Below are 25,552 nucleotides of genomic sequence, written 5' to 3' on the forward strand. Positions count from 1 at the left end.
CGCAGGGCTGGCGAGATCTCGCGAGGCTCCCACCGCCGGCCGTGGCTAGCGGCGGCGGCTCCGTCCTCGTCCCTGCTGGAATTGCGCGGGGCGCCCACTCTGCCGGTGCCAGGGGAAGACACAGAGACGTGCCCATTTTCCTCCTCTCACGGCTTCGTCACGCCGGCCTCAGAGCGGCTCGAGGGCGGGAAGGACACGGACACCGCGGGGGTGCGTTATTCAGTCTTTGGATGCAGGGTCTAAGGGGTAGCCAAATTCTGGGGAGAAAGCAGTGGGAAAAAGGAGGGGAAAAAAAGGCCATTAACTGTTACTTGTGTGAGGCCAGGAGTCGTATGCCCGCAGGGAGGTTCTGTGATAATTAAGCAGTGCCTACACGTGGCTAGCCTGAGCCCCAGAGGCCACCCAGCAGGGAGAGCTCTTCCAAAGGGTGCCTCTGGGCCTGGCTTCGTCAGGAACTGTGGTGGACAAGGGAGAGTGGGTACAAATTGAGAGAGGGCAAATTTAGCCTAGATGTTAGCAAGAAACTTACTGTGAGGATGGTGAGGCACTGCAACAGGTTGCCCAGGGAGATTGTGGATGCCCATCCCTGGCAGTGGTCAAAGCCAGGTTGAACAGGCCCTTAAATGACCTGGCAGGGAGGTGTCCCTGCCCATGGCAGCAGGGTTGGGACTACAGGATCTTTAAGGTCCTTTCCAACCCACACCATTCTATGATTCCATGATTATTCTAAGTACTGACCCATCAGTTAGAGCAAGGGTTTTTAGTCCTAGATTGCAATCAATGAATTTTGCAATATCTAGATCCAAAAGGTTTCTTGAAATTCCTGAGTGAGTTGGAATATCTTGGACTAAATCTCCTAGAACTGGTGGCAGAAGTACAGCAAGCTCCAAAGTAAGGACATGTGACACATTTAAGGACAGACTTGTCTAGAGCTATGGAAATTAGACAGAAGGAGCAAAAATGCCTGTAATTTAATCAGAATACACAGGGTCATTGCAAATCTTCAGATCCTGCTGCACTGATAGTCCTCAAATAGCTGTCCAAAGCATGAAGGAAATACATGATCTGATGTGGAATAATAGAAGTAGTGTCTGCAAAAACTGAAATCACAGAATATTCTGAGTCGGAAGGCACCCACAAGGACCACTGAGTCAACTCTTAAGTGAATGGCCCACATAGGGTTTAAGCTTGCAACACTGGCACTATTAGCACCAGGCTCTGAGCTAACACGTTATTTGTTTTCAAATCTTTCAGGCAGCAGTACCTATGAAGAAACTTTTGGAGCCATTTGCAGCATTAAAATCTTGTGGGTTTTCATATCTATTCTGAAAACTTTTAAGGCAGCATTCAGATCTCCCCCCTCTAGGACAAAACTAATCCTCAGAAGAGAAAGATGAAGTTATGAGACAGAGTCAAAAGGTCCCTTTTGGGGTTATATTTATCAGCCACCCAACCTGAAGTCCTGGACTCTTGTACTCAGCAGCCAAAGCCAGGTCGGGCAATGACAACGGCTTGCAGCATGAATCAAGAATCTGAGGTCAAGTCAGGCCAGAACTAATAACCAAAGTCCTCATGAGGACAAGGACAATATTCAATTTAACTAGAGACAGGGTGAATGTCATAATAACCCAGAAGGGCGCCAAGGTCTCTCTAGTAAGAGCAGGGCAAGCAGGTGCTGCCAGTACAAAAGCAGGGATTTGGACAGAACAAGAGCAGGTCAAAACATTGAACAGAATAATGAGGAGAGAAGAACTTTCCCTAAAGTCCTGTCTGAGAAATACATCATGAACCAGCTCACAAGCTCTAACCCAACTGTAGCTGCCTAAGAGGCTTGGAGCCAAGCCAAGCTGTATCAAGAATTCCTCTGACATCTAGAAGAGTCCTTCACAATCTAGGACACTTTGCATGCATTTCTTTCTGGGCAATTTTAATACCAATAAACAAAGGTTAGCAATAGCCAGCCAAAAAACCTCCAACAGATACCTGCCAAGGCACAGTGTCATGACAGGCTGCTGTTACAGCAATGCCCATTCTCACTATTCCATCTGTTTCCTCCCACTCCCAGCACTCTGCCCCACTGACAACAAGTAACACAGCAGTGGCTTGCTCTCCTTGAACCTGAGAATTGATCAGATCTAGAAAATATTTTAAAATGCTGTTCCAGTTTCCTGATTTCATTCACAATGTAACCACATAAGGATTAGTATTACCACAGCTGAGGAAGTGGCACAGTAGATTCCTACAGGCAGGAATAACTTAAACCAATGTTGCCATCACAGCCGACACAGCAGCAGATTGTAACTGGGGAGTGCAGGAAGAAAGATGAACTATCAATATTTAAAACCATTTTACCAATGAGAAATATTAGTTACAGAGCAAAACAATGGAAGATTTATATCCATGTCTGACAGTAGTCAGAAGGCCTGATTATCTAGAATATTATTTTGCCACCTTCCATTTAGAAATTGCCATGATGTCTTACAAGAAAACTAGATTGACATATGCTGGATTAAAAATAATGATATAGAGAAAAAGGAGTTTGACTCCTTGAGAATCTTTGAGAATCTATTTGCAATATCCTTCTGTGGGCAGCAACAAGCCTTTGCTGTCATATTATCCATGAGATAGTCTTGGTTACAATTATTCAGGATACAGGAGCACAGATGTAAAAATAACTTTCAAAAGATCCTTTAAACGAAGAGACCTGCCTAACAGAGCAGCTGTTGAGACACACTCATTATAGATCCTTCCAGAATGTTCAGGAAAAATCCCTAGCTTACATCAAAGAAGTCACCTGAACCACACCCCAATTACCAGGTTCCGAGTGAAAATAAAGGCCTTTGCATGCATTTCTTTTGCCAGTCACACTGAAGAAGGGAGACCTGACTCTGCCCAGGAGATACATATGCCTTCTAACTTATTAATTTTTCCTACACTCTGCTTGGATACTTTTTCACTTAAGACTCATGGCTCATACTGTGTTTTTCAGGAGAATGTGTAACTTTCGATGAATTGTTTTAGAACTAGGAAGAAAAACATTTTTGTTCACCTTATTTTCTCATGGTTAAAAATATATGGGATTTGTATTGAATTCAGCACTCAATGCAAAGTCGAATCTATATTTTCTAACATATGGAAGGGAAATTTGGGCATTACCCATTCCCATTGTGGAGCAACAGCACAATTTGCATTGTCACTGGGACAGAACCAGACTTCTCTACGCTACTGTTCTGGTCCTCATAGGAAAGCAATGGGATCACCTGGACCCAACAGATTTCCACAGTGAGAGTGTCTGCAATTGCTGATAAAATACAGACTCCTCCCCAAGCTCTTCCTCCCTTGATGCCCTTGAATTCCAAAGTGCAGTTGTGTCTAAAACTTGAATTCATCTTCAGTAACGCACAGGCATGTGCAAAATAGCCAATACCGTGGATTCAAACTATGTTTATGGCCTACATCAATGCAATGAGGTCTTGATTCAGTTGGGGATTCATGAGAGTGCTATCAGGAAAGGATTATTTATAAAGTAGGAACTATAAAACTCCCGGTGTTACGTACATAATAGTTTGAATTCATATAAAAAAATAGCAAATTCATGAAAGTACAACACCATAACAAAAATGCTAAAACAAACATAGTACACTTAGACAAAATGAACTCTCTACCAGTATTTATGGTCACGTACTATGGTCTGACATTGATGTTTCTAACATCATATCACTTTCATTCATTTCAATCTCAAATGTTTCTTCCAATGGGCGACTGGTATCTGTACTTTTCCTTTGATTTGATGTCTCTAATGTTACTATGCCACTTTCATCCAGAGTTTGTCTTTCTATGTCGAATTCTCTGAAATCCCAGGGAGGCGAAATTATGTTCTTTAATGTCTTCACTGTGTGTACATCAAAGTCATAACATCTTAATTTGTCTTTGATCTCCGTTCCTAGGAAAACAGACAAAACAGTAGTTTATTTCAAATGAATACTCCCAAAAATGTAATCTCAAAGAAACTATCATTCAGAAACTGCTATAATTCTCTGCTTTCAGACCATCAAGGAGCTGCTGCTGCTTAATAACTGAAGCTGAATGAGTTGTTCTGAAAAAATCCAGCAGCCTCCTTTCTCAAAAAAGCACAATACAAGAAGCACAACTCAGTTTCAAAAGTGTGTTTTGAGAAGTAATTGCCAATTCCCTTCCCAATTCTCCAAGGGGCTTTTTTCTTGTTTAAGTTACACACAGCTTGGTTTGCATTAATGCATATCACATGGCTGCACAGTTCTTCCAGATGTGTTAAATGACTACATATGGAGCAAGACAATATTGAGAAGAAACATCTGTTTCAATTGTGTGAAAAATCTGCAGAAAAAGTACTAGAGCACACAGATGGCTTTTACTTTAAAGGCTTCAGCCTTCTTAACATGCTTGAGAAGACATCAACTTGTGTTCACCACAGATAAATCACTAAGTTCAATGAAGCAGAAATCTATTAAAAAATATATAAGGTTTTTTTCAGGGGAAATCCTTCATAGAAAATTTAAACCCATGGCAATATAATCTATTACTATATGAAGCACTTTTTTTTACCATATATAAAGCTGTATTTTTGTAGTCAGAAGAACCTACCCTGTCTCCACAGAGACAAGTTTTGACAATTGAAAATACTTTGCTCTACAACAACATTAGCATTAGTGCTCTGATTTCCTAACTCCATACTTCTGTCAAATTTTCCCCCCATTCCCTTTGCAATCTAAGATGCCACAAATGAATATTTTCTATAAAAGAAACCACTGACACCTTCAATGACGAAGTGTTTCCTTTCTTTATGCTGGTGCGAGTACTGTCATGCTGCTCACAAAAAACAGTGGTCATCTGCAATTGTTGCTAAGTTCTGACTCACTTAGCCATTAAAAAACCAACCAAAAAAGCCCAAAGAAAGACATCCTCAACTTTGTGAGTTAATTAGCTAGTGGTTGGCAGTCCTTGACATAACACTCCTCTCAAAGGACTCAATGACTTCAATAGACACATAAGTTAGAGACTTACCAATATAGGCTTCAGAATCACCAATGTACATTTCTATGCAGTGGCCGAGCATTGTGACCGAAAATGTGTCATCCCGTCTGAGACCAAGGGCCTATTGAAAAAAGCCAGTAAAAAGTATTTAGCATAAATATCAAATAAAAACATTTACATCATAAGTCTGCAATGGTTCAGTTTGTTGGTTTGTTGTTCCATGATGCTGAGCATAGTGTTCACTGTAAAAGCAAAACATTGCACAACTAAAATAACACCATCATATGAACTGGCTGAAGTGGTAAGCAAGGAAAGCACAAAACCAAAACCAGAAAAGAACATAAATATGGACAGGAAATCATTCACATATGAGCTACAACATATGCTGCTATTTACTTACTGTAAAATTTTTAAGTTGGAAGTATTTAAATTATTTCAGGTGAATGAGAAGCTTAGGTACATAAAATGTAAATTGCAATTCAAAGTTTGCCAAAGAGGCCATTTTTTACCTAACCAATAAAATATAGAAGATTTAAGAAAAAAATAAATTAAGACTATAAAATAAACACTCATTTGGAGGCTGGAAAAAAATGCTGGTTCTTTGCTCCAAACCCAAATCAGAGTGAAACAGTAAATAACAGAATCTGTGGCCAGCCCTTCAGCTGAAGGCAGTTACGTACCGTGTGGAAATAGTCAATGGCGCTTTCAAAATTGCCCATGAGGCTGTGTATGTAGCCAATGGCAGAGTAAGTAGAAGCATTCTGAGGGATTAACACCAGAGCCTGGCGATGGTATTCCAGTGCTTCTTCATACTTCCTGTTAGGGGTAAGTACAGGAGATCTGTTAGTAAGCTTCATGGTGAAAGGTGCTTTTACAGGACCCTGTGGGTATTTTCCTCAGCAAAGCGGAACACAGTTGTGCCAGAACTTGAAAATTATTGCTTTGTACTCTGAACATAATAATAGAATGTACAAAAGGCTCATGGATATCGACAATTTTCTTCCTCAGTGTAATTGAAAAATCATTGTTCTCCTTGTGTAGGAAAACAGCTGCCTACAGCTAGGTCCCATTTGGAGATCTTAGCTGTTTGATATGGTAAATTGCTTTAGATGTTTAATGCTGCTCATAGTAGCACTGGCTTTCTTTCTGTAGCATTCATTTGCCTTCCTAAGGGAGAGAAGGAGCAGTATGAGACTAAATCACACATGATTCAAGCTGAGAAAAGCTCTCTGGGCAGAAATCTCACAACCCTTGAGTGCTGCATACACTGGTACCTTCATCATTTTGCGACACGCTCTGTCAGAAAAGGCGGTTTACACATATCCATGATATCTATCAAATACAACCTGTCTTTGAAAACTGTCTATTAATTACACTGATTATTGCATTTGTTATTTTATAAAACAAGGATTAAATGTACACTACAGCATTATTCTGAAAACTTAAATTGTCACATTTGACATCGTAGTTCTATATTGTTAAAAATAAAGATAGATATCACCTGTTTATAAGAAATTTTAATATCTAAAGTGATAATGAAATTATGCAATGAGCAACACATGAAGTTGTTAGAGGGCATCATGTAACAATTGAGGCAGAAAAATTATGCAGCTATTTGCTGGCTGCACAAACCTTTCACATGATTTCAATTTCATTTTCACTCATAGTATTTACACATCCAATTGACTGCCACGGTATTTTAATATGCTGCTTTCAAATTTCAACCACATAATACTAGTGAGTCCAGTAAGATTTTCATAATAGCTGTATTATGTATTACAGACTCTACTAAATTAGTTATTGCAGAATTTTTTTAAGATGTCAAAGCATATGTACAGCTGCCTAAATTCTCAACTTGATTTTCTTGAAAGATGGTTTACAAGAATGCAAAAATATTTTAGCTTTGATTTCTGAACCTGAGCAAATATTAGAAGCTGTACAAAGCATGATGTAAGCAGTTATTTAAACTACGGTAGAAATTTTAAAAAGACAAAAATAATTATAAAAAAACCTAAGTATTAGAAAAAATCCTGCAATTATACTCATGAACAGATTTCAGAAGCAGTGCCTTTTGTTTGATCTTGGCACAAGGAGTAACTGTTATACGTCCTTATTTCATAATGAAAATGAAGACTAATTGGCAATTAAAGCACAAAGCAATTACTACCAAAGCCAAAGCAGAAGTACAGCTTTCATGTACCATAATCACATTCTCATTAGCAGCTTTGAAACAAAAATTACAGGGTACACCAATTGAGCAATTAAAAGCACTAAAAAATTTTTTTAAAAATTGCATTGATTGAGCAAAAGAAAGGACTGGTTAAAGTCAGATTACGGTAATTAATGAGAAAATGTCTCTATTAATACTGTTAATGCTTGTATGTATATGCTTTGCACTTTTTCTATTCATTGAATGGAAACATGAAATGAAATATTAAAGTTGCTTAAAAAACATAAAGTAAGACTCCCTTGCTGTGTTATAATGCCACTAAATATTTCACTTCTGTAAAAAAAGTAAGTGCTAATCCAAGCAATTAATTGGCATAAACCCACCTTTATGTTAATTATATATTTATATAATAATCAGTGGACATATCTCAGTATGTGAGGACTGGGACAGTGGAGGGTTAGAATTCACACCCATAGAAGCATCTAAAAGCCTACAACTAATTCCCTAATACAAATCAATAGTTAAAGAAAGGCTTTTACATAAAGTACTTTAAGTTTTGTGTAATAAACAGGATATAAGGGTTGATTAAGGTAGTTATGTTTACAAGCTGATTTAGAGAATCTTGTTCTAACAGGGCAATTCTACACTGCTCTCATGTGGTACACAATCTTGATAAAAAGGAGAGAGAAAACACATTTGTGCAGCATTATAGAGAAATGGAGCTCCAGTACTCTCTGCTTACTTGAGTTTTCTGCAGACATGTCCTAAGTTGTTCAACAAAGGTTCCCACTTATCAACTGTTACCTGCAAAATAATGTAACAATTAAAATAACTGCAGCTTCCCAGACTGTAACTAAATTTTGACTACTTTACAGAACCAAAACATACAAATGAATAGGGAATTTTGTTTGTGAACAAGAAAAATACCACAAGCATTTTAAACTCTTAACAAAACACACAAGCTGAAAACATTTATTCAACAACTAATTTTTCACATTCCCTAAAGCTACTAATATTTCTTTAAAGGGTCAGTGCTATTAAAACGTAATGCAAACCAAATAAAACTTGTTTTCTACTTAACTAGAAAAAGTCAAGTCTCAGCCTAGGAGCACTGAAGGCACAGTTTCAAAATAAAATTTATACTGTATTACTTTTATCTTAAAGTAAGCACAACATGTTTTGTCACAAGCTATTACAGAATTTGCTGGAGTTTTACAAATTTATGATCTTGCATGTTACTAGAATAAATACCTCATTTCCAATAGCTTTGATTTTCTCCAGTGCATCCAGGAACCACTTTTCTGCAGTTTTCCAGCTAAGGATTGAAGGGGGAGGGAGAAAGAAAAGTAAATTAGTAAAGAGTTTTCATCAGCAGCATAAGAAAACTGCATTCAAGAACGATTTCTATGACATTATTTAATGATATGAGTGAAATTAGATATAAACCCCTGTAATTTACATTTGGCTATATTTTGCATTGTAGTCCTAAGAGCTAACAAGACAAAACAAAAAAAAAAAATCAGATTCAAACTAAAAATATTGTCTAAACAATTCTTATATAGGTCAGGGTTTTTCCCTCCAAGAATAAATTTGGAACCTCCTGAGCTGACAAAATGTATTGCTGTACAAAATTTTATAGTATGTGTGCAGATAGATGCCTTTTCAGGCATTCAACTACACAATGACATGCACGTAGAAGATAGCATCAATCTCTGGATGTTCCTCGAGCATTAAATTCTGTTCTTGGTCAATCTTACACAAGGAAGAACAATGCAGAAAGCAAGGGTTTAAGGTGAACACCATCTAAACTATGACCAAAACCACTATAGTTCAATGTAAGTACTTTAGATACTTTAGATATATTGGCATATTACAATTAAGAATAATCCATGTTTAAGACAGTATTTGATCACATTTTGCAAGCTTACTCTCCATTTTGAAATGCTACCACTCCAACTTCATGCATAACAAAAGGATCTTCAGGTGCAATGCTTAAAGCTTGGCTGAAAAACCGTTCAGCCAACTTGGAGTTGTTGGTCAAACCATATTCCAATCCAATATAGAGCATAGGCAAATGACACCTAAAAATCATAAAACAAAGTGCATGTTAGTTTCTGTGTGGTTGTCAAGAATAGAGTCACAAACTATAAAGACATGCCAACTGTTTGCATACGTTTATGTACATCCAAGTAAAAGCTGATTTAAATGGGCTACTAACCTGAGGGGAACGTTAAAAGACTTTACATCTCTTTTTAACAAGAGAATGAATTCCAATAGGTAATTGTAACTTTCTCTACAATCACATGTATTTTCTCAGCACTTAAGCCTAGTTCTGATGGTTTTTTCCCCTAATTTCATTCATTCATTTAATTTACAAATAGAATATGGAGGAAGTAATTGATAAAAGATTACATTTCCCAGTAACCACAATCAAATACAATAGTTTTATATGTGATATGACACAATTAGTTAACGACTCATTTTACAACCCCCTCCCACAGCATGAAAGAGCCATTCAAACTATTACTACACAGCACTTGATAAGCTGGTATGACAGCCATGATTCACAAATTTCAGAAGATGTTCAGGTAGAACTTAGACTACCTATAAAGAAAACTAGACTTTAGTACTTATAAAATCAGAACAATAATTGCAAATAATGCTGTTAAAAGTAGATGGTTAAATTATTGGGGATTTTTTCCTCCCTTGTTCTCTACCACATAACTGTTGCAAATGCATTGCTACTGTTTAAAGGGATGTAAGTCAATATTCTACACTACTTCTGGATTCATTTGAATTTTCCCAAATATGAAGTTTGTACAGACCCTTTCATGAGCTGTGCAGCTGTGAAGTACGCAGCCATTGCTTGGTCATGCTCACTCTCCACTGCGAATGAATGTCCATATGCTATCCATGCAGGGCCATAGGTTCGCTCCAGTGTAGTGGCTTTGCTAGAAACAAGAGCAAGTCACAAGCAAACACATCTGAAATTATATTTCATCTGCTACTGACTACTCAGATAGCAATGCTATGCCACATGGTTAGGTATCTACTAAGATAATTGTAATGACCAGTGGTAAACAAAGCTCATTTGAAGAGTTCAAACTATTTTGCACTTAGAAGTATTACACAATCTTGTGAATTGATTTTATTATTTCTGCTACTGTTCACGGACAGGAGGAATTATTTGGTATTACTGAACGTAAACAATTATATAGTATGAGAATTGAATAAAATACAGGAAACATTAGTAGTGACTCAAAACTCATTGCAAAATCCTAGCTATACATTTTGAAATAAATATATTCTACCAAATCCAAGTTTAAGAAGCAGGATATGAATATACCAAATGAGCATCTAGGTTGAAATTTTGCCATCTAATTGTGCTAGCTTTGAAGAAGATGAGCATTTATCACATCACAGGCCATTCATCAGGGAAGTGTAAAAAATGTCATTTAAGTCTTGAGCTGAAAACTGCAACCTGAGCATCAAGACATCAACCCGGAGACTTCACAGAAAGGTGGACTTGACAGGAACATTAGAAAGGTCTGTAGATTACTTTCTGAATTTGAAGGCAAGGGCATTCATAACTAAACAGCTCATAACAAGTGTGCCCAGTCTTTTCTTAAAATCTTCTGACATGGAAGTAAAACATGTTCCATAAGTATTCTATCATATTGCTTAACTATCCTTAACAACTTACTTTTTTCCTAACATATAATCTAAATTTTGTCTATCACAGTTAAACTCATTATTTCTCATGACAGATCCTAGAGAAAGATTTGTTCTCTGTCTTCTGAGACAAAACTTTAGATATTCAAACATTTGTATCTTGTCACCCATGACAGCAATGAAAGATGTGGGTATTTGACTGTGTCTTCAAGTGTTTTTTCTGGAAACCACTGTGTAGCCCACAGTTGTCCCTCGCCTTCTTAGCTTTACACTATCATTCTTCTCCAAGATAGTTAAGCATCTGGTTACTATTTCACTTTCAGCAGACCTCTTTTCCCTTTTGCCAGAACTACTCTGAATTTTGATGTTGGTTGTTTCTTGGTTTGTTTTTCTCTTCAACACATCCACAGATACTTTCTTGCTGTCTAAAGGTGCTTGTACATTTAAAGATACCTTTTATTTCACCACCAAAACCAAATATATCACTCAGGATGACTACTTGAAGAATTTCACAATGCTATTTGTAAGGAATTTAAATATTTTACTCATAATAACCAGGCATTTTAAAAGTATAAATGACTAACCCATCTTTACATATATTGTCTGTAAAGGTATCAGGAAAAATTAGTCTTTCAGGCTGATTTATGCCTTCTCAGTTTGAGTTTACAGCACCATAACAAATGCCTTACTTCACAGCAAGGTCCTGCTCCCCAGTGCTGATATTCATTACACATATAGAACACCTATAGGAAACAGCACTGACCAAACCTAAAAAGCTCACTCTAGCTTGTGCACAGAAAAAACTGGACAGCCAAATGTCAGAATTTTCCATATAATTCTTTCACTTCAGATATGAAACCTGAACCTGGAAGAATGCCTGAGTGTCTCTCAACTGAGAACTGAGGCCTGATCACCAGCTGTAATCAGCTCAGCAGCATGAGCGACTGCAGGGACTACACCTGCCCAGAACAGGAAGGTGACTGCCTAGAGAGACACCACATAAGTCTTCCTCATTTTTAAAGTATCTCTACAGATGAGGCCTAAACTGATACGCCAAAAAAAGGGTGGAAATGAAAGGATTTAAAGAGTATCCAATTTACTGAAGCTTCTATTTATGATCTTACAAACAATCACAAACATTAAATGTTTACTTAGCAAGTGAGCAACAGATTCACTAAGAAAAACAGAAAAAAAAAATTACCTGAGATATCTTCTAGCATGTTCATTTTTGTGGCCAACCATGAGATAATAGCATCCTACTGCAAACCATGACACCTACACAATAAAATCAAAATAGAATATTATTAGATACATCACACTTCACATAGTGAAGCATCAAAAGAGAGGGAGAGGAGACATAGTAATTAGAGAAGTTAGGAACATTTCCACTGAAATCACAGTCAGCTCTTCAAATTATTTGGTATTACAGACAAGCTGGAACTGCTGGCATGTACTTTTCTAACTGGGGCTTACTCAGCCTCATGAAGAGAGCTAAGTGGGAAGCTTACTGCTGTCTTCAATTATTAAATGGTAGGGAATACAAGACAGAGCCAGATTCTTTTCAAGGGTACAGTGATAGGATGGGAAGCAATGGGCACAAGTTGCAACACAGGAAATTAATCAAGTCAAAGAAAAGCAATTTTTACTGTGAAGGTGATCAAACACTGGAAAAGGTTGCTCAGAAACATGTAGACATTTATTACTGTAGCATTTGTTTTAAATTATTAATCAAAGTAAATAACTGGCACTGAATACCTTTTACAGGTACTTAATTTTATAAAAATAACCTTGGCATAATGAAATTACAATGTAGAGAACATAAAAGGAGTGAACCATTTCTACAAACTTCATCCAGAAACAGATTTTGAATTCTGTAGCTGACACTAATACATTACAACTTTTATGTGCTTTCACCTAAAAAAAGAAACTACCTGACAACAAAAACTTAGAACAACTTACAGGATTATTTGGGTACAAGTCCACCAGTTTGTGAGAAAGATAGAAAAGTTCTACACAGTGGGAAGAAACAAGAAAAGAAAATTAAAACATGCTAAAGCACTTAGATGTTTCAAGTCTTTTAGCTTTCCTTACAAAATATACAGAACATCTAACATTATTAATCCACAAGTGAACAAAATGTTTTCTTTTAGCTATAATGCTTCAAATTGCCTCAAAATAGATTCAGTTTTGCAATTAGCTAAAGAAAACCCAACCAAAACAACCCATAAGTCTTCACAAGACACAAATAAGCAGCTCTACTTCCCACCCTTTTAAGAATTTTACAACAACTTAGGTCATTACCATACATTACATTAAATGCCAGTAGTATTACACTTGAATGTACCTTGTCAAGGTAAAACACTATTCAACTTCCTACATCTAAAAGGTATAACATACTGGCTAGATCCATTTCAAAGTAGAGTCTTGTGCATTAATTGCTGAAAATAGGACAAAAGCAAATAAATTATTATATTATTTGGAATAATTCCAAGTGATTACTTTTTAAGTAAAAATTATAATTCTAGTTACTGGAATAACTTACTACAGATTTTCTAATAGCAGCAGTAATCAGCTACAGGATAACAATTCTATTGCCTATGCAATTTCAAAGGAAATAGCATCAGGGCACATAAAGTTTCTATTTTTCCAGAGCACAGTGCTCTTAAACCATTGAGATTGTCCTGGAGCACTTTGTATCTCAGTCCAGAAAAAAATATAGTATTACAACTGGCTTACAAAACATTAACTTCTGTACATAATGCTTCTTAAGACAGATTTAGAAGAAAAATCAGAGTAGTGGCCACATTTTCAGATGTACTTAATGGTAAAATAACATCCACTAATCCCCAAGAAGCACCGGCACACCTAATGACCTATTTGTATATATATAATGCATCCCGAGAGACTGCACAGCATATGATCTCCTTATTCTATTTTCCAATTGATTTTAAAAGATATTCAAGCTACTCACTTGTTTTCTATGCATTCTGGAATGAGAAAAAGCCACCCCAGCTGCAAGTAAGCTATTACTGTAATTCCAATGAAAGTTGCATGATTATTAATTGGTTTGAACTGGAGAGACCTTCACAACAGCAAAGGCAAGGAGAGTCTAGAATTTTTTCTATCACAGAATAATCATGTCCACCTAAGCATACACAATTGCTAAAGATTACTTTCTAGTTTAATTTATTATATTTTATTGTTGAGCAGAAAAAGTGCAGCCAGATATTGTACAAAGATCACCTGGAAACAGAAATCACAATGACAGGGATGAGGCAGTGTAGCTCACATGCCTCCTGGCTACACAGTCCAGTGTAAAGACAGCTACACTCATGACTGAACTCTTTGCACATCTACTTCCCCCTAACCCTCAATCCTGCTGTCAGCTCTGAAATTCCCTTCTTTACCAGTTACCACTCTTTTCTTGAAACGGCAGGTTTCAAGAGGAAGAAAAATAGATTAAATTTTTCATATGGTATATAAGGGGGTCTCTTGGCATCTTTAATTCTTTTTTAAAACTGGGGCTTTACAGCCTTCTGTTGAGTTGTATTAAGTGCTGTGTTTCTTACCATTTGCTTTGTTAAGCTCCACAAGTGTCCCTATATGTACAGGTAAACAATTTGCATGGAAGGGGTCTTTTTCCATCACTCTAAAAAAAAAAAAAAAAAATTTAAAAAACTGTAATGCACATTCCAAAAGCTTTAATGTGTAAAAGCAAACTGCTTGTATAGCATGTAATGTTCCAGTTAGTTACCACTTTAGGCATTAGAAAACTACTTGTGATTAAAGGACAACTATTAACAGCATAATAAAGGCTCTCTTCAGACCAGAAATACAACAGTTAATTTAGCTTAACAAAAGAGGATAACAGAAAATTCTTTCAAGCTGAATATACAATTAGAAAATCAGAATAAAATGCTCTTTTATTTTGCAGGTCACTTCGAATTTAACCAGCAGACAGCAAAATAACAACATTTCTGTTCTGTTTTCCATACATTTGACAGCAGCTTTCAAAAAACAGTCCTCAACTTCCTGAGGTTAACGCCAGGCAATATGCCTTCAGAGTCACATTTAGCTCAGCTGTAAAATTTTGTTTCCTGTGGCATTCAGGTACACATCCATGAGTGCAGACCTACAGCAGCTGAGAAGCAAACCACGGCAGTGCTCTGACCCCTCTGACCCCAGCAGCAGCAGCAGCGCACGCCCATAACAACCGGTACACGATACTCGGCCATCAAAATTAGAAATAACGTGCTGGCTTTTAAATTAATAATATCTTTTGATCACTGTCAATAACATTGTAACTGCTAATTGGCCAGAGAATCAAACTTCTAACTAACCAACTTATTCAAACCAGTTCATTCTGAAGGCCAAACAAGAAGTAAGCAGAGAGCACAGAAATAAATTGAAGGTACCAGAATACGGAAGAGGATGGATGAAGGGAAGTTCAGCACAGTGCTGATTAAGCCAAGTTTTGCCTTGGATACTTCTGATATGTATTATAAAAATACCATGTCTTGACAGACACAAAGTACACATTTTAAATACCTGAGACATATATAACACATGACATGGATATTGCAATACATATCTAATTGTTAAGTGCATTTACCCAGGAAATATTGAAATATATCAAATTGTTATGCGCATTTACCAGGAAATATTGAACAACAATATTTCCTGTAAATCCAGGCATAATTATTATACTCTACCATATGAGAAAAAAACCTGAAAGATGCTTTGCACACTTACACTGAAGTAAGCTTATAACACATTTTGAAGTCACAGTTGTAATAATGCCTTTCTGCTAGGGATACTACCACATCCAGGTTTTCCTGAAGACCATCTACTGATTCAGGAATCAGTGTTTCACTGGGTTTATTATACTGAAAGACAAAAGAAACAACATTTGAAACAAAAACTAAACTAAAATCAGATGGTATAAGTATTAATATTTTTAATCCTAAAAGAATACTTAGGAAGCTTTAAAGTTCTTAAAATTTTTATTTTTATCTGAAAGTCCATAAAACCTGTATTTGGTAAAATGCTTCTTTAAAATGTACTTAAAAGCTCATTTAGAACACAAAAGATGCTTGCCATAGTCAATATGTTTCATGTTTGCTGTAGAAATTAAAACTGAGCAATTTATATTTTTAGTGCTCCTCATCTTTATTTTTTAGTGCTATCTATATTTTTATATTTTAGTGCAATCTATATTTTTAGTGCTTCTTATCTTTAGATAAGAATAGTCTGGAATTATGTTCTTATAGCCTAATATTTTCAGGTAACTGATGTTTTGTCTACCTTATTAACATTCCTTTTCCCCACCCAGAAGTTTCTCAATAAATAAATTTTCAAAAACATAAATCAGAATTTCAAGTTGTAACCACAGCAGAAAACAATTAACAGAAAATTGTTACATTATTGCATAAAGTGAGATGTACTGCATCAAAAATTTTTAAAATTACAAAGTCCATATTTATTTCCATGTTCCAAATAAATGGGATCCAAGAAAATTTACACCCAAAGTCAAGACTTTCAATGAATTCTTCAGATTTTTGGGACTTACCTTTTTCAATTTATTCTCAAATAAAAAGTGAAGCAATTCCTGCTCTTCTTCTGTACATTGTCTATTAAGAGGTAGAGATTCAAGGAGTTCTTTTTCTATATGAGTGAAAAAACATTGAAATGGTCATATTACAGAAGAAACAGCACGATCCAACATTTCAAGAACTTAAAGATACAAAGGATTTTATTATGGTCATCCCCACTGCAAGGACTGTAACAGCACAGATAGACTGGAACAGATATCGGTACTAATTTTGGAAATTAAGGATTGATTAGTTATTCCTTCTACACTTTAAAATAAAATGTAATAAAGATGACATAACACACCATTATTTTTATTTACTCCATATGTCGAATGTCATCACTTAAAATGCTCTATTAACTAATGCCTAAGCAAACTCCTGGAGGGTTTCATTGGCTCAGAGTCTGTGAAATCAAGAACACAGGACAAAACTTTGGGCTGGGCAGAGCAGAAGAGCTTCAGGAGCTAACAAGCAGGACAGCTGGGTTACTGTGTTTCTTTCAACTCTTAGCACTGCAGGACTAAAAAATATAAGTTCAAATGCAAATTTGCGCAAATTATAATTTTCACTCATTTAATACATTTTCTGTTCCTAATGTTTTGGAGTCTGTTACTTGTTGTACTGCCTTAATTTTTATCTAGGAAAACACATCTTGAGAAAGCAGGTAAATTTTACTTGTATTTGAGAAATACTTCTCTCCAGACCTTCTTGTGCTGTCAGCATATGGTGTGACGTTAAAAGATCAAATGCTTCAAAGCAGTAAACATCCAGCTTCAAGGCCTCTTTGTAGCTGTAAGTTGCCAGGGTTCTATTGTCCAAAGCATCATAGATCTTCCCTCGTAAAAGGCATATAGAGCTCTTGATCTGGTGGAAAAGCAGGACTGGATGTCAAAGACTGAATCATTGTTTGCAATTTAGTTTTCAGCACAAATCAATGTGCTCCCTGGAAAGTAGAAAGTATTTCATGTATGATAGAACCCGGTTTTCTAGTGCTGTTTTTAAATAAAAAGTTGTCTCTACTATCTCAAAGAAAAATCCAAAGAATTCTTTGTCAGGTTACCTACTGCCAAACAAACAGATGCTTGAAATAAACAACAGGGGGACAGAGTTTATCTTTTCTAATTCTGGCATCCAGCTCTGTGATACTGAGTTGTAACTAAATTATACTAAATTCCCTTCATATCCAACATGGAGAAATTGTCCCTTCCAAAGGCAATACAATTCCTTGCTGACCATTAAACCACATATTTCATGTAAGACAAGAATGATGACAGTAGAGATGAAAAAGGCCAAATCAATGGACTCAGCTGTTCTGAACAGAAAAATTTATCCTTGTTTTCAATCCAAAACATAGATATTACACAAAAGAAAACAGCGAAAGCCCATAATTACCAGTTGTGCTACAATATTTATTGACTAACATGTTCTTTCCAAATTCCCTTGATGGGTATTCAGTTCAGTCAGAAGACCACGAAGGTGTCAGCCAAAGAAAAAGTTAACACATTACCCACCTCTATCACCAGACTAAACAGTCCTTTAATCCTATATACCAGCAGTCAAAATCAGTTCACATCAGCAATGTAACCCACTTTGCTACTTCAGTCTTACAGGGGAAAATGCCATCTGTCAATCACCTACACTACAATTTCAACTAATAAATTTTAATTTGTACCTTTGAAACTAATAACTCTTCACAGACTCTTCAGCCTACACACCATACCAACCTCTTTAAACTGTGTGTCTACACAGAATTTTTTCACTGAGCTTAAAAAATTTCACCTTCACCTCACATAATTTTCACAAATGTGATCAAAGAATATCCCACTGAGTACAACACTTGAGTGATTATGAAGTATTTCATTAAAAATAACTGGATGAGAAAAAAAACTTGCTTTGTTGTCTCAAAACCTGCAGCCCAAATGAAAGCAATGTTAGGACACATGATCAAGGAAGAGCTAAAGACTGTAAAAACCAATATTAGATCATGAAGTTTCTGCAAAGCATCTGCAAATAATTTATAAGAAGTTGTTGAAAAGCACTGTTTATTTTCACATACTGAGTTATTTTCATCCAGGCAAGCTAATACACAATGTGTGACTGAAAGAACGATTCAGCATTTCTGAAAATTATGTTATCTGAAAAAGAAAGCTTTAATGCACTATCAGATTCATACAGCTGTGAAACCACTTTCTGACTTCACAGGTTTTTTTCCTACAGAAATATTTTTTAAAATAATGTTACTTACTGAGGACTGTGACATCTCCCAGTCTGTGGCAGAATCTTTCAATCCACTTTCATCCTTCAAGTACTTTTCAAAAAGTCGTTTGTTGATTGGCTCCTCCATATCAAGAATATCCAAGGCCTGTTGATGCTCTTTTGCAGCATACTAACCAAACATGTGCATGTAAAAAACAAGGTTGTGAAGAATTTGTACATAAAGCACCAATAAACACAGCATCATATTTCAAAGGCATAGGTCATAACAACTAGTGTTTATCAGCAGGTTTTTCATGCATGCATTTTCTTATTTGGCCATTTGTCATTTTATAATTGCAGTTAGCTCTTTTACTGGTCATCTATAATATGCAAAAATTATAAAATAAAGCATGTACAGAAAAATGTATTATTCAGAATTACGCAGTCAGAGAAACAGGTATGGTTCTAAAAATAGTTAACACAGGTTTTAATAAAATACCATCATCTTATTCTATAAGCAGCACATTATTCTATTTCAAATTTCTGTCTATTTAATCTACCAATTGATTCAGTTGTGTCTCTGAAAGCACTGCATTTTACCTTTTATGTATGAGATCTTATACAGAAGTACAAAGCTGCTAACTATAGTTATACCACCATAAATCACATCTCCTCTGGTCAGATTAAAACCAACCAAATAAAAATGTAAGCATGAAGACATGAGACAAAAATGGTTCACATTCTTTTCCCACAAAATATTAGAGGAGCATTTCCTGGGAAAAAAGGTCAGTTGGATTTCTTCCAATTTGTGCCACAATGGATACTCCAGTGACCCAACTGAAAATTAAAGAATGAAATCAACTGTCAGAAAATTTAAACCTGTTGTTCTAATGAGCATATATATCTACACTGCCTGTCAGGTACCTAATCTTCCCAAGATGTGTCTTTTATTTAGTTTAGCTTCTTTCCAGTAGGGGTTAAAAAGTGTACTCACATGACATCTAGCTGCAAGGTAGCGACACGCCTCATACAACTGAAAGAAAAGTTTCATACACATGAGTTATAAAGAGAGAACATGTTTGCTTACACTGCCTGAGGCCCTTTGGCTCTCTTCTTTTTCAGTATTATGGCTCTTTCACCGCTTTCAGCACCCAAAGTCCTTCCTGACCAAGCCTGTAACACTTTCTCTACTACTAAATTCTCAAGGGATACTTACTTGACTCTTGTCCTTACCACTTGTCATCAGAGCAGAAGGAAATTTGAAACAACTACATGTGAAGTGACAATCCACTTTCCCATACCTGCTGCAGTTACATCCTCAGACCCCTTCTCTTTTCTGTGACTCTGTCTGGGGACAATGCTATAAACCTGACCAATTGAACACAGGGCCTTATAAACTAAATAATGCAGCTTTCTTAATTACTTTTCTTACTGTGATGGTGAAGAAGTCGCTGTGGTCAGCAGCAGAGCCTTAAAAGAGGGGTAACAGTAGCCTGTCTTTGACTAAAATGACTTACCTTATCCAACTTCCGTGATCGAAGGGCGTGTGCTGCCCTGTGATACTGAGCTGTTAGGTAAAGACATTGGGCCAGCCAGTAGATATCCTGTGGTTCCTCTAAAGTAAAAGAACAAATTTTAAACCATTGCTTTACAATATAGCTTCAAACATTTTGATACAGAATATTCACTTTTGCTTCACTAGAGAAGTATCTTCCCTATACTCTAGCATCCGACTGAGTAACTAAATTTTGTTTATAAATATGTATAAAGTACTTACTGTATCTATCTGTGAGAGATTATAATGAAAAGACAATCAGATTTTAACTTTAAAGACCTCAGATAGTGCACTGGACAGTGAATACAAAGAATGTCACAATAGAGGTGTGTCATGAGAAGGAGACCACAATGATACAGTTTAAAAAAGCAGCAGTTACAGGTTACCCTGCTCTTGGACATAGGGCAGAAAAAAACAAATCCATATATGTCTCTCTCAACAAAAAGATCAGTAGGAGCCTAACAACAGTGAAGGAACTAGACTTCCATAGCTTGGAGTTGCAATCTCAGAAGCACAGCTTAGTACCCTCCTACCTCACTGGCAACCAAAGCCTTTGTGGGATTAAGTCCCTGGAATCACTTTCAGAAGCCCAAGTGCCAGTGGCCATGGGCAGCACTGACTCCCTCTCAAACACACTTTGTACTTGTCACCGAGGGCAACCCTGAGTTCTGGGGGAAACCACCATCATCTCTTGCTGCTCTTGTTTTTTTGTTTCTTAAGGAAAGCAAACCTTAAGGTTTATTCAAATATGAATTTTAACACAAAGTTCAAAAGTCAAGGAAGATGAGCTCTGCTCTATTTAGGAAAATGGCACTCCAAAGATCACAAAAATGCACTTAAACCAAACTCAAAACGTCAATATTTGGCCATACTGCACTAAAACCCCCTCCAAAACATAACACTATCAGAAAGAAGTTAACAAAATACAATGTAAAAACTGACCACTTACCATGAGAGAGTGAAGCTACTTTGTCAGCCCAAAACAGGGCACTTTGATACTGTTGCTGTAAAAGCATGATAGAAATAATTAGCATTCCTTTGTGGATGGCTTTTCTGAATAATTTTGAAATACACTGTACATTAGTCAGATCTAATATCTTGTGCATGTAGTATCTAATGAATGGTGATTCACATTTTAGATCTTTGTAACTTCAAAAAATAGTTCAAAAGGGGCAATACTGCAGGTATCTTTGACCACAAGTTATGTGATCTCTAAGTATGGAAATAGGTCATTAGTTGAATTGCCATCACTGGAAAAGTAGCAAGAATCCCCATCTCCAGTTAAAAAAATGCTACATTTTAGAAAAAAGACAATACTATATATAAAAAAGGGCACCAAAATTACTTCAGGTAACTTCAGCAGCACCAGCTCTGATCAAGAAATGCTAATTCTCCAGTCAAGATGCTTAAACTTCACATAAAAACATAGTGCCTGTGTGCATTTCCCCTTAGGCTTGGATCCACATTTTCACTCTTGAGTCTCCAGTTTGGCAGAAGTGAGTGAAGTAGGTAGGAGTGGTAGCAACCAGAGATCAGACAGAAGCAGAATTTGTAGATACATCCCACTGACCCAACTAAAGCTGCCACCAGATTTGGGGTGCTAGGCAAAAATCTCACAGAACTGGCTGGGGTTATCTCCTGAGAAGATCACTAGGCATTCTTGCTTTTCCTTTTTATCCCAGTCCATGCAATGAAGCCTAATATGATTCCAGGATATGCTGGACACCTAAATACCCTGCCATTGCAAGGATTTGTAAGACTTTACAAGAGCTTGTGGCAAGAGGACAAGGGGGAATGGATTAAAACTGAAAAAGAGAGTAGGTTTAGATGTTAGGAGCAAGTTCTTTGCTGTGAGGGTGGTGAGGCACAGGAACAGGTTGCTCAGATGAAGTGTGGATGTTCCATTACTGCAAGTGTTCAAGGCCAAGCTGGATGAGGCTCTGAGCAGCCTGTTCCAGTGGAAGGTATCCCTGCCCCTGGCAGGGGGCTGGAACCAGATGGTCTTTATGGTCCCTTTCAACCCAAACGACTCTGTGGCTCTCTGAAGACTAAGCAAGCCTTGATGGCTTCTCTCCCCTCCTGCACCATTGCAGTTGTGGAGTTTGGTCAGAACCTCAGAGACTGGTCTGTGATTTTGGTCTGGCAGTCTGCTCTGACTTGCACATACTGATGGTATCCCAGTCCTCTTAAAGCACTACACTACCTAAGTTGTCTCTTCTATCATCTGTTCCTACATTTCCTACTTGATAGGGACTAATGATACCCAGCAAACTTGTCAAGAGAATTTTGGTTTCAATCTGCACTGCCAAGGGGGAAAAAAATCCACAAAAACCCACAAAGCAGTCCCACACACATTTAATAGCTGTCTACAAGAAAAGAGATTTAAATTTTAACCTCAACACCACAAAAGAAAGGTATAACCCAGGCCTACAAAGCACTGCATGACTTCTGTTGAGCACTTTTACAGAACTATAGGATGACACATTACATATTACACAAAAAGCAACTTCATGTTCCCCCGATGCCCCTTCCTCAGAAGTGCACAGCTGTCTATACAGCTGTATGGCAAAACACCTTGGTGAAACAGTTTAACACAAATGACAATGGCAAACCAAACCAATCAAACCCACCAAATTAGCTTAGGTCCCTAATCAACCTTTCAGTCAGACTTGCTGGCCACACAGAGAAATGCCTTTGCTGATTTAAGGGGTGTGTTTTTCTCAGTAGTGATGCCTGCACCAAGTCTGAAGTGGAAGAAGAGCAGAACAGTTTGATGCTACATTTAGCCTAATTTATTTATGCATTTTTCCTCATGTGTCTTTTTTATTTCTTTTTTGCCCTGCAGCAACATAATTGCTGAATCCATCAACAAACGAAAACAACCCTGCCCTCCTACGAACCTGTCTGCAGCACTGCAGGAGTGTGACGGGCAGCTTAATCACCAGGTAGGGAATCACCGAATGGTCTGGGTCAGAAGAGACCTTAAAGATTGTCTAGTTCTAACCGGCCAGGGGCAGATACACCTTCCACTAGACCAGGCTCCTCAAAGTCTCATCCAACCAGGCCTTGGACACTTCCAAGGATGGGGCATCCACAGCTTCTCTGGGCATCCTGTTTCAAGTTCCACCCTCACATTAAGGAATTTCTTCCTAATATCTAATCTAAACCTAACTCCTCTTAGTTTGAATCCATTCCCCCTTGTAACGATCATTGAATCATTAAGGCTGAAAAAGACATCCAAGATAACCAAGTCCGAGCTTTGCCAGAACCCACCATACTCACTAAACCATACCACCAAGAGCCATGTCCACTTGCAAGAAGGGTGACTCCACCACTGCCCTGGGAAGTCGGCTCCAATGCCTAATCACCATTTCAGAGAACAGATTTTTTTTTCCCGATGTCCAACCTGAGCCTGCCCTGGTGCGATAAAGGCCATTTCCCCCTGCCTTAGGTAGGTACGGCCCAGCTTGCACAACCCGGGAGGGCGGGATCCTGCAAATATGCCTTCGCTACACAGCGGCCGTACGGCGGCTCCCCTCCTCCTTCACACGAGGGAGAAACCAGGAAAACCCACCGGGAGGCCCCGGCTCCCGCTGGAGACCCACAGGCGGCTCTTCCGGCCGGCCGCACCCCTGTGTGACCGCCGCTCCTTCCCCTTCCAGGGAGAACGGGGCACAATTACAAATTCACGCCCTCTCCGCCGGTGCAGAGGCCGGCACCGCTCCCCGCCACGCCCGGCCTCCCTCACTGCGGGAGCCACGCCGAGCGCGGTTTTTCCTCGAGGAAAACCCGTGGCCCTGCCGCCCCTTCCCCAGCAGCCCCTGCTGGGCCCTCACCTGGTCGATGTAGTGGCGCACTCGCTTCCTGAGCCGCTCCAGATTCATCGTCCCTCCCTCCCGCGCCGCCCTGGGTGCCGGAGCCGCCGACGGACCGCGGGCCGCCCGCCGGTGCAGCGCCCAAACCCGCCCCCCCGCCTTCTCTCCCTCCCTCCCGGAAACAGCGCCCCGAGCGCGGCGTTCCGGGAACGCTGAGGCCGCCCAGGACATCCCCCCACTGCTTCCACACGCCCCTAAATAAAAATGTCCTGGGAGTTTTCTCTACAGTCCCTGCTGGGGAGAGAGAGAAATTTTTGGTGAGGGGCTTCTTCACAATTTCGAAGTGAAAGATCGTGGGATGTGGCCCGAGGGAATGGCCTGGAGCTGAGTCAGGGAAGGTTTAGGTTGGATATCAGGAGAAGGTTCTGCACCCCGAGGATGGCTGCGCACTGGAACAGCTCCCCAGGGAAGGGATCTCAGCACCAAGCCTGACAGAGCTCCAGAAGCTTTTGGACAGCGCCCTCAGGCCCAGGGTGTGTCTCTTGGGGACGTGCAGGGCCGGGGGTTGGGCTCCATGATCCTGGTGGGTCCCTTCCAGCTCAGCCTACTCTGCGGTTCCATGAGGTCTCTGCCAGGGCTCCTACTGAGATCTGCTGTCCTGAGAGCCCCCTTTGGCTGCTACAAACTTGTGGTGAAAATGCTCCCTCAGGACTTTGCAGGGATGGTGGATGGTGTGTTGGGGGGTTTTCTATGAGTCCTGCATCTCCCAGGCAGTTTTGGTGTTGAATCATCCACTAGCACACTGCTGAAACATGTCAGCTTTCACTACTGAAACCCAAGTAATGTGAACCCTTAAAATGCCTGATTTAAAGTAATTTGGGTGTTGGCCAATACTTCTTGGAGCAAGTGTGCATGGGACAGGAGGAAGAATCACCTGAGTTTGCTTCCATGGGGAAGGAAGATTTGTGACAGGGTTACAGTGTGGAGAAGGCCATAAAGGTGGCAGCTGGTCACAAGCAAACAGTCTGAGGAAAATGGATCCATGTGCCCTCTCCTAAATTATTTGCAGTAGCTGCACTTTGATGTAAAACTGTTTGATTTTAGTGATTTCCTCCAGTTATTAGTTAGGTCAGCTTTTTACATTACACGCTGTAACCTTTTGGGAGCAAATTCTTCTCTGGTGCCATTGAGTGTGTGTGCTGCAGAAGGCAGATATTTGTGCCTGCTGCAAAGCATAAATTTATTCTGGGTTTGTGTTTATTTATTTGTTTGTTTGTTTTTAACTCAACTGCATTTGTAGGACTGCTACTTTTTCATATTTTGGTAACCAACATCCTGGGGAAAGCAAAATCCTTGTTCATCTTTCCATTAGATCACGTAATGAAGAAACGAATCCATGTGATAGTGGTTTCTTTGCATCCAACAGTCATACCTAGTGAGGGTTACTATCACGTTCAACTTCCCTAAAGACAACTTTTGGGTGTGCAAATACCTTCCATGGCAGGATGCAATCAAGCTTTTGTACCTGCAGTTCTCAGAA

The 25,552-nt window shown here is 38.5% G+C and overlaps 2 protein-coding genes across 2 annotated transcripts in view; one reads left to right on the forward strand and one right to left on the reverse strand.

Annotated features, from left to right (window-relative positions):
• The first annotated feature begins 26 nt into the window (after window positions 1–26).
• RASA3 (RAS p21 protein activator 3) overlaps window positions 27–25,552 on the forward strand; it is a 197,481-nt gene continuing 171,955 nt past the window's right edge. The window contains exons 1-2 of the mRNA XM_050980645.1: window positions 27–210; window positions 23,043–23,142. The gene's annotated coding sequence lies outside the window, so the exon portion shown is untranslated. The remainder of the gene's footprint in view (window positions 211–23,042; window positions 23,143–25,552) is intronic.
• Window positions 938–24,159, reverse strand: CDC16 (cell division cycle 16). Its single transcript, XM_009085450.4, has 18 exons — window positions 24,034–24,159; window positions 21,147–21,201; window positions 20,160–20,257; window positions 19,637–19,675; window positions 18,692–18,832; window positions 17,151–17,310; window positions 16,425–16,519; window positions 15,608–15,741; window positions 14,425–14,504; window positions 12,815–12,864; window positions 12,057–12,130; window positions 10,009–10,134; window positions 9,112–9,264; window positions 8,435–8,498; window positions 7,926–7,987; window positions 5,694–5,829; window positions 5,044–5,134; window positions 938–3,943 (listed from the first exon to the last, which is right to left on the reverse strand). Exons 1-18 carry the CDS (start codon window positions 24,079–24,081, stop codon window positions 3,678–3,680), a joined length of 1,872 nt encoding a protein of 623 aa, XP_009083698.1. The 5' UTR covers window positions 24,082–24,159; the 3' UTR covers window positions 938–3,677.

This window comes from Serinus canaria, chromosome 1, assembly GCF_022539315.1.
Source record: "Serinus canaria isolate serCan28SL12 chromosome 1, serCan2020, whole genome shotgun sequence".
In the NCBI taxonomy this organism is placed as follows: Eukaryota; Metazoa; Chordata; class Aves; order Passeriformes; family Fringillidae; genus Serinus; species Serinus canaria.

Excerpts from the sequence above, each read along its gene's own strand:
- CDC16 (XM_009085450.4), bottom strand. The coding sequence starts at position 24,081 with ATGAATCTGGAGCGGCTCAGGAAGCGAGTGCGCCACTACATCGACCAG. Across the intron at positions 18,833-19,636 it reads ACCTTGCAGCTAGATGTCAT|TATGCTGCAAAAGAGCATCA; the intron begins GTGAGTACACTT and ends ATGTTTGGTTAG. Across the intron at positions 5,135-5,693 it reads CCATTGACTATTTCCACACG|GCCCTTGGTCTCAGACGGGA; the intron begins GTACGTAACTGC and ends TTTTTTCAATAG.